Raw genomic sequence first — 10,000 nt, 5'->3', positions numbered from 1 at the left:
TGCTTTCATCACTGGGTTCCGTTCAGACGGGTGAAGATGTATCTGTTCTTCCTCCGTAGTGACTGGGTCTCTCTCTCTGCGTCATGAAAAACAAAACGCAATGAACCGGAAAGAACAGCACTAGAGACAAGCGGAGCAGCCAAAAGCACTAAATAGCAGTAGCTTTAGGTCAGACGACACTCCCGCAAAGGGGCACTTGTGTGAGGCAAGCGGTGACAGCGTGATTCACAAGCAGACCTCAGACTTCCAGACCTCTAACCTTTGTGAAGGACAGACCTCTGGGTCCAATCTCAACAGATGGGAATCCCACCCAAAACAACAGACTGTTTGGTCTTGGTGAGTGCAGGAACACTGACGCCAGTGGCGCGGCTCGTCCAGTGCTGTCTCCTGTACGGTTGCCGGGACGATGTGCTCCTGCTCGTCCCACGTGTGGGCTCAAGGGGAGGAGTCAAGGCAGCACTGAGCACTGCGCTGAGAGGAGCTTTCAGCGCGGCTGAGGAGAAGCCCACAGGAGAGGAGCACAAGCAGCAGAAGCAGCGGCCATAACAGGCCTCTAAGCCTCTCCATTTAGACAGGAGCTCAGCTAACGTCTGCATCTTCACCTACGTCACATACCCACGCAATACACAGGCGCAATACACACACGGATGCATGTGTGGGCACATAAATATGCACGCAGGCAATCACAAACACACGCATTCTTTCAGTGGCATCACAGTGGTGGAACGTGAGCCATGATTTTCTCTTAGTATAATGGTCAACGATAGGCTATGCTACACGTATGCGTTTGCATATTTTGTGTGTGTATTTAAAAAAAAAAAAAAAAGGTAAAATAGTGCCCACCCCCCCAGAAGATGTTTCATGACGGCCCTTCATTCTTTCACACAAACTAAATGTGGTAGGGGATTGGACCTGCGTTATGGTCCTGTCAGTGCCTCCTCAGAATGCAGGGTGTGACTAAACATGCATTTAATTTCAGAGTCCAGCTGAAGTAGTCAGGGAGTCAGGGGCACCCCTGCAGTATCACTTTCAAAACACACCGCTCTCACGCCTACATTACATGCACTTTTTGCAGCACTTCAGAACTGTAGTACAATGATACCTTTTCCCAGTAAATGTTCTCACAAGCGTTTTCCGCTGGTTAATGTCACACACATTTCCCTTGTTAGGAAGAACAAAGGTGGATCCTATTCATGTTTGCCACCTGACACAGATTTGACATGCATTGAACAAGTGCCCTGAAGGCAAGGGGTTTTCATCAAACCAGCTGCATTTAAAGAGACGTATGTTGATGACAGAGTAGGGAGTGAAATACTGTGTCTCTCTGGTCTCTCATTCCAAAACATTAATCACATCTCATGCTCCAGAATGTTTCAGACAGGAAATGATGGATCCCATTTCCCATCACTAAGCACAAAACCACTTTGACCTTGTAGTCTGTGGCAGTGTCATATACAGACCCCCCCCCCCCCCCCCCCCCCACACACACACACACACTCACACCCTCCCCCTGCTGGAAAAGTTCTCACAAAATACACATTTCTGACTACTGATAAATCTAGACATGCTTTCCAAACTGTATTAGTTAGAACCTTTAAAGGCAAGGATGTGGGTATTTTCAAACATTAGAGTGTAAAAGCACAGTAAAGAGAGAAGAGACAACATTTAAGGTGGTCCTTTGATGATGATACTTTTTATTATATGGATTCAATAAGCTCTCATCATTTGAGTGATGCATGCTGGAAAATAAAAAGTAAAACACATGCCACCATCATTCAGTTCATTACATAAAGATGACGACTTGATTTCCAGCTTTCAAAGAGACAACTTAAAGAGTGAGGGTGAACAACGACACAAGAATATCTGAATACTTGACTACATTCACTTTAAGATTGATAAAAAAAGAATTATATTAAGTGTACACACTAAATAAATACTTGCGATGATTAAAATGAGAAACATGAGAATGTTACTGGATACTATGTTTGGTTATAAATGCACTATATTGAAATATATTTACAGAATATGAATACAGAATATAATTCACTTTAAAAATAGAATAGAAAATACAATTCGCCATGAAAGTTACTCTCTTCTTCACAGTGAACAGTTCCTTCATTTCATCTGACAAGCACAATAGATACATTGCTGGTGGTACTAATGTATAAGACTAACATTTGTTCATACCCCCCCCCCCCCCCTTAGCATCCCCCTTAGCATCCCTTAGCATTCATTTGAACTGATAAAGAGAAAGACATGTGGGTAACAAGAGAGAGATTCACATGTGTAACATAACGCAAGGACACAGGATAGATATTTACACAGCTGCCTTTCAATGCTTTTGGAATAACTCTCTCTCTCTCTCACACACACACACACACACACACACAAAGCACACATGGACACAGACACACACAAACACACACACGCACACAGGTTTTGCTCAACATTTACTCATGAAGCTTTGTAACATTGTTATAAGAGGAATGCAATATGCCCTCACAGGGCAGCAGGGCAGCACTGGACCCAGCACCACAAACAGGGTCACTGAATCCTGTCACTCAACCTCACTGCACGCAAGTTAACACTGCCAAGCTCAAGTCAAATGAAAAGCCCAGAGGTGTGGGCTGTAGAACAACAGGTGCTATGATGCTGAAAGACATTTTGAATACTGGAAAGTGGATCTGGGTGGGAGTTGTTCTGTTCTTGTGTGCTACTCCTTGGAGAAACCAGTGGTAGATGTGGGTCAGAAACAAGGTGTGCGAGGGTGTAGAATCTATATGAAACATGAAGGGTCCTTCTGGATCATGGCGTCAACTAAAGCAAAATATACACGGGGAACATGAGCTGCTTACAAAGGTAGGGACATTCTGGACCAGCTGTTAACAGGACCAGAGGAACATCCGCACAGACATATTCAGGTGCCTCTTTGGTCAATGACACATTCTGCATTAAAAAAGGTTTTTACACAAGACTCAATTGAGCAATATCAAACCTAGACCGGACCTTTTAAGACCCACATTGTTTTGGAAAGGATCCTGAAACGTACTGATCAAAAGCAAGTCTGCAAAGCTCAGAAATCTTCCTTTAAAGCCTACAGTGCGGCTCATTATTTCCTTTTACGAGGCAGAAAGCAAAATGGAAAAGAAAGAAAAGGAAGAATGGCATGGGGGGGGGTGTGTCAACTTCTAGAATTATCCTTCAATTGCTTGGCACAGTTTTGTTATTATTAAGATTTCAGTTCCATGGTAATAATCCAGAGGAACAATGAGCATACATATAAATACAGGCATCAGAGCTCTCTTCTGGGGTTCTCCCCATCCATTGAACTTTGTCACTCATCACAAAGCAACCCCAACAGGGCCTTTTTCCTTGACTGATAAACGTGGGGACGATGGGAAGCCTATGCCAATAAGTCAAGCCCCTAAATCACGAGAGAGAGAGACTCTCTGAAGCCTATACAAGACCATAAAACACAGATAAGTGGAACCAATTGCTCCAGAAGTCCGAGGATGAGGGACGCCATCCAGTAAAAACACAGGGCTATGTGAGTGCCATAACACAGTATATGTACATCTAAAAACACATAGATGCCCATGTTAATGCCCCTAAAACCAAGCATTTGTCCACAGAACAGAGTTCTGTATTGTGTTTGCGTCTGACGGCCAAAAAAGGCACTTTTAAAGCCCATCTTCAGAAGAAATCCTGTACCATAATTGTGTTACTGCAGGACACAGCTTATAGCCATGCCATCTGTAATAGATCACTGGGATTAATATGGTTCCTGTGCTTAGTCATGAAGTCAGTTTGGGTTCCAAGTTCCATGTGATTGTAGATGTGTCCTGTTAAAAACACTGTAATTTCAGGGTAAACATAGAATAATTTTTCTACTTAAGATAGTTGCTGTAGGGGTTTGTGTGTGTGTGTGTGTGATGAGGACAGTTTCGTCTGTCATCACTGAAGTTGCCTAGCGTTAGTAGATTAGTGTTTCACAGCAGTAATATCCAACAAGGGGATTCTGTCATTTAACTGCACAGCTCGGCAAGTGGAGGTGTAGTGGTCATAGGTAGGTGGTGGCCTCTCGGTTCTCGCGCTCTTTGGCCTGTGCCACAGCCACGTTGATGCACTGCAGCCACTCCTCAGCATGCTTCTCGTCCTGGGCCTTCAGCACGTAGCTTTTGCTGTCGGTGAAGATCTCGAAGGCTCGGGGCAGGCCGCGGTCACGCCTCTTCTTGGCCACCACCTTCACGCTCTGCACTTTGCTCAGCTCGATGGTGCTGTCGTCAAGCTCATCCTTCTATTGGAGAGGGAGGGAGAACACAACAAAGAGGAGAACATCAGTGGAACAATCACGACTCTACGCATCTCCAAGAGAACCACTGACAGACCGTTTCAGTTAGGAACCGACTGCCAACTCTTGGGTGAATAACCATTGGTAAGAGTTGTGTCCTTAAAAGGTAATGCATACTCTGCGCATTATTCTGGAATCATGGATTTGATCACATGTGAGCACTGCGGCCCCCCCCCCCCCCACACACACACACACACACACTATTATGGGCCTGAGAAAGAAAGGAAATGAAAAACCCAAAGCCTGTAAGCCTCCTGTATTTAATGAGGTTCCCCATAGGGGGATATATCTGTCTGACTGACTGATGGAGGGTATGAAATGGTAAACAGAAAGGGAAGTGGAGAGTTGGAGGGGACCGCAGCCATATCCTCCCTTCCATCAGGTTCCGGGGCAGAGGTTTCCCCTCGCGTCTCTACTGGCCTGCCCACATCCTCACTACCCCTGGCAGTTGCAACGGTGGGTCTGGTCCTGGTTAGCTGGTGTGCCTGCCTGCCTGCCATCATAGTACCACTGTGGGAGCTGGGGCTTGGGGTGGGGCTTGGGATGGGGGGTGGAGGGGGTGTCTCGGTGACTCTCTTATTCTCTCTCGCTTTTTTGGACGAGAACAATACACATGGGTTTGGCTGATTTGCCAAGAAGCCCTGAAGGTACTTTGGCAAGGGACATTGTCTGGTCCCAATTACGAGGAATGCTCGGGAAACAGACAAAGGACACTCACTCATTGTGGAGTGAGTGTGGCATTCCTGTACAGAGTGGAGGAAAGTACAGGGGGAATCGGCAGATGAAAGACATAGCACCATCAAGGCCACACTGCTAGTGCAATAAATAACAAATCGCTGCTAACAAAAGTGGCAAATTGTGCACCGATCAACCTGGCAGAGAAACAGGGGGCAGAGATGTTGTAGAACAAAGAGACAGTCAAATCTGAAGTTTTCTCACAGCTAGAAGAAGGCAGAGAAACATTATCTTTTAAATCCTGTTTGAATGATCTTTTATGGAAGAAACCTCAAAACCTCAAATCCTGTTTTAGAAAAATAACATTTTTGTCTTTCAATATGATACTTTTCATGTTTTTTTTAACTGCTGGCATGGAGGGCAAAATAAATCTATTGGTCCACTGTCAATAGGCCCCTGCAGAGTGGTTAAATCTTGGAGGATTGTTCCTAAAAATCGTGACTAAGTTTCACAACATGGGTTCTGTTCAGGGCAATCACAGTAACAACCATGTCACGTTTCCCAAACAAGACTGACGCACAAAAAAGCACAGAAATATCAAAGACAAATATAATAGATCTAATTTCATTGTGGCTGGTATTAAATGAACTGCTTTTTATCACAAAGAGCTGACTCTCAATTTATTTGGCAGTTTCAGACCTCACTGGTGAATAGGTGACTTCAGCAGACTTCTTTTGTTAACCCTCCGTGGCTGTCATCAAAGACTGTTTTGCACAATGAATATTCCTCTCATTAAGATTCAAGTGAACTCGCACCAATCCCAGAATGAAGGTCAGCTTCAAACATGGCCCATAAAGTGGGTGTACAGGCTCCAGTTTTTGTTTTTGTTTAGTCTTTTTTTTTCAGTTACTTTTGGATATTGATTTTCAGTTGAACTTATGCAGAAGAATGACTCACAATGTTTCAGCAAATGTGTTGACCTTGGGTGTCCCCCAAGGCTTTGTACTGGGTCCAGCATTATTGCATTTGGGCCAAGTGAATCCCCAAAGGGAACGTTTTGCCTTATCAAAAGATGAAGTTTCCGCTGTTACACTCACTATTTCATCATGATCCAATTATGACCAGTACGCACAGTGTAAAAACAAACAAATATAGACAAGGGTGGTTTTGGGAAGAGGGGAGGAAAAGGGTGAAGATGGAATGGGAGCATGGAAAGAGAGAAGGGGGCAAAACCAGATGATCTTTTGAAGAGCCTTGGAGGGGGAATACCTACCGATTTGCCTTTGCGGAAGAGCAGCTGGTTGCCGGCTAGGGTGAAGTAGCGCGTTTTCCAGCGTTTGATAAACTTCCAGCGCACCTGCTTCTCCTTCAGCTTGCCTTCAATAAGTGGTTGGCCATCTTGGTTTACAACTTTGAAAGACAAAGATACAAAAAGATCAGTATTTGGATTATTCAAAACTGTACTTCATAAAAGACCCCTAACTCACTTAAAAACTTGCGCATACACACACAGAGCGTTTTGCTCATCTGCCCACTCAACCTATTCAGTACGAGAAGAACAGAACTGAGTCACTGTACCCTGTAGCGAATCACTCACCCCCTCCGACCCCCAATAATAACAACCTGCAGCCAGCAGTGCGCTCTCATCTGAACCTCAACAGGAAAGTGTCCCTCTGAAAATCAGCCTGAAGATGAGTGGGTTCACAGACACAGCAAGAGGGGTGAACGGAGGCGCACGCAGGGGGGGGGTCACATCACAACACATCACATTGCAGTTGTGTGTTCTGATTGAGTGAATGCAGACAATGCGGTCTCGGGTCCCCCCTCCTCTCTCTACCTCGCGGCGCAGCTTGAGCTCTGAGCTGCTCTGGACGTTGGACAGTGCCAGTAAAACAGGAAGCGAGGTCCCAGGCCATCCAGGACGGCACAAAGCGGCCCATTGTCCTGTCGCCGGCGCTGCTGCAATGAGTAAAGCAGAAATGTATCTGTGGCCCTTTGATAGCACCGAGATAAATGGAGTGAGAGAGCTTGCTGACCATTACCAAACCGAGCGAGCGAGCTCTGCTCTGGAATGGCTCCCCTGAGGTTCCGGAACAGAACACTCAGCAGGAGAGCGTGCCACGGGGCTGCCGGGCTCTGAGTGGCACTGGCCCAGCACTGAGAGGAGCTGGACAGAGAGAAAGGTCACACCTACACATTACAAGAGCTCTGGACAAAGGCACCAGCAGCACAGAGCGGCTGCCCTTCAATGTAAAGGCTACCATTGACACAGTAGGGAAATCCATAGCTTTCTAAGAAAAAAACTGATGTCTGTGAGGAATGCTAAATTCCATATTATCTAAGTTAGCATAGTGGCTAATTATTTGTGTTTTCTGGCCCTACACAAGACAAATATTACCTTGGAACAGAGGGTGTTCTAACCGGAAGGCAGCCATCCTTTTTAGTGCCATCCGCTCTTTATGTCAGTATTGTATATTGGTATATGTGAATGTGTACAGTAGAACATCTGGGGGCTTCATAAGAGTGTGAGTGGTGTGTGTGTGTGTGTGTGTGTGAGTGTGTGTGTGTACATGACAACGTCAATGCTGGTGTTTAGGACTTCTCTACGTCATGATATTCATACTCTTTTAGCACCTTACCCACTTCTTAGCATTTTCCAAATTATGATGAAGGATGGAGTTAGGCTCAGAGCTGGGAGTGAACTTACACTTTTATGTGCTTTTGATCGCTTATAGTCCAGGCAATAGCGTTTTATGACAGACTAATTGTAAAATATTTTTTTTCAGCATAGATAATTTCTATGAAGTGTCCAGAACAACATACTAAAAGTCCTAAGAAATCCTGGGTGAGGAAATATGTTTAATTCTCATCAATCTGAGATGTGTGCTAATAATGCATGGCAAAAATACACCTCAAAAATGTAATTTTTTCCTTTACTCCTATCAAAATGAAACTTTACACAATGAAAGTACCCATGAAAAGTAACATTTTTGGTAATTAATTTGAATTACCACCAATTAATTTGGTCTACGTCAGCTAGCGCACTGCTGTGTGTGTGCGGTTGCGCACTACCCTGGGTCAAAAGTATGCCAGGCATGGGCCTGCTGCAGCACCCTACCCATGCAAGGGGCCCTCCTGGTGGACCGCTGGTCTGCTGAAGCGCCACAGAACGTTCCCTTACTCAGCTCGAGAGAAATGAAAACAGCGCCCGGGCTGTTTTCTCTTGACTTGTCACCGTTCCAAAAAAACAAGCTTAAGGCCTTAAATCAAATGGAAAGCAGGCGCTTTTTCAACGTGGGCTTGTTTCGGGCAGTACGAACCTAGCTTGTTATAAATCAACAAGCATAACCAAAGGGGATTCCGAGGGTGGCGGTGGGGTGAAGAGGGAGTGATGAAGTTTGAACTTGTCAGACACATACATATGTTGCACAAACTAATGTGTATTTTTAAAACATGATTTCACTGAGGCAGGCATGTTTTCTTTTGTGATTCATGGAGGTATTGACCCTTATGGGCTTCACCAGGAACACGACAGGGGAGAAAAACTATATTACCTGGTATTACACATACAATAAGCGCATATCACTTCTTATTATATTCTGTGTTTATGTAAAGCAGTTTGCACTGCCATGGACTCAGACGCTGAAGTGAAGGGTTGCACGTGTTTGCTAAGTAATACGAAAAATCAGGACATGGACACTTAACATCCTTTGCAAAGCCCTCGAATAATTCCCAGCACAGTACCTACCATATACAAATGCTTCTGGTTGTAAACAAAACTAATCCTCATCTGGGAATACAGAATCACAGAAATTCTTTTAATGCTTAACTGTAAAATGTTCTCATCCTATTTTGCAGATACAACCTGATATGACGTAAATACCACTAAACACTCAGAGGCAAAGCATCAGTCACACACACTGTCCTGTGAGTACCAAGAGCTGCTGGATGAGGCGTGTGATGTCCCATGGGGCTTAATGTGATGCTATACCTGAATTACAGTCATGGAAGGTGGGGTCCATTATGTGCTGAGGTGCCAAAATTGTTGCCAGACAAAAAAATCTACAGTAAAGTAACAGATGTGTACTGTATTAGACTCATGTGCTATTTTAAAGGGAACAGATGTGTTAGTGTACTGTTTAAGACCCATGTACTGTTTTTGGCCCAGTGCCAAAGTAACATTTACCATCACCTAAAACACATACATTATTTTACAATAATTTCTACTCCTCTTCTTGGCAGATCTAAGTTTCGAAGGCTAATGGAACTGTTTGGCCTCTGTATGACCTGTCCACTGGGAGATAATTCTGCAGTAGGTAACTTCGGGGAATTCTCTGATGAATGCCAATAATTGTTTATAAGAGATCCAAGCCTTATGTTTCTGAGTGTTGCATCAAGCTCGAGAAAGCACAATTCCAAAGAAATGTGAGATCACAGGGGTGCGGGACATCTTTCCACATCTTCATGATATCAGTGTGTATAGTCATAATGGATGAGAGAAAAGCTTGAGAAATGCTCTTGAGTGAGGACAGTGCTCTTCTTAAGGCTATGGGGTCGGCTCCAGAGAACTTGCACTGTGGATGTGTGTTGGCTGAACTGAATAGTGTTAAGATGCAGTGTGTCAAAGTGGATTCAGATTCTTGGCATGCAAACAATTAGAGGCAGTGTGGATCACTGCTTGTTGTATTTTTTTTCGATTCGGGGCACAGTTATTCTTTGCCTTTGTTTGGTTTGAGCTTGCGTTTGTCGTTCATTTGTCTACAGACACGAAAAAACCCCGGGGAACTTCCCTCGTTAAATGCCGTGGCATACAAATACACACACTGAACGCCATGGCACACAAATACACACATTGAAAAAACAGATATATTAGGACTTCTGTCATGGTCTGTGCCCGCCAAGCTAGGCAAGTAGCTTCCAAGGCCTACTTTCTATGCCCGGGCCTCTTTCTCAGTAAAAACATTACACATTCCC

At 44.5% G+C, this 10,000-nt stretch overlaps 1 protein-coding gene across 1 annotated transcript in view; it reads right to left on the bottom strand.

Annotated features, from left to right (window-relative positions):
- Positions 1-2,233: 2,233 nt before the first annotated feature.
- Positions 2,234-10,000, bottom strand: part of veph1 (ventricular zone expressed PH domain-containing 1) — a 68,164-nt gene continuing 60,397 nt past the window's right edge. The window contains exons 13-14 of the mRNA XM_031573716.2: positions 6,300-6,436; positions 2,234-4,297 (exon numbers count right to left, since the gene is read on the bottom strand). Of these exons, the coding sequence (XP_031429576.1) occupies positions 4,061-4,297; positions 6,300-6,436 (374 nt within the window). The 3' untranslated portion in view covers positions 2,234-4,060. The remainder of the gene's footprint in view (positions 4,298-6,299; positions 6,437-10,000) is intronic.

The sequence above is a fragment of the Clupea harengus genome, chromosome 9, assembly GCF_900700415.2.
Source record: "Clupea harengus chromosome 9, Ch_v2.0.2, whole genome shotgun sequence".
Classification (NCBI taxonomy): domain Eukaryota; kingdom Metazoa; phylum Chordata; class Actinopteri; order Clupeiformes; family Clupeidae; genus Clupea; species Clupea harengus.
The sequence above is the reverse complement of the archived record's forward strand: the minus strand, read 5'-3'. Positions and strand labels throughout refer to the sequence as shown.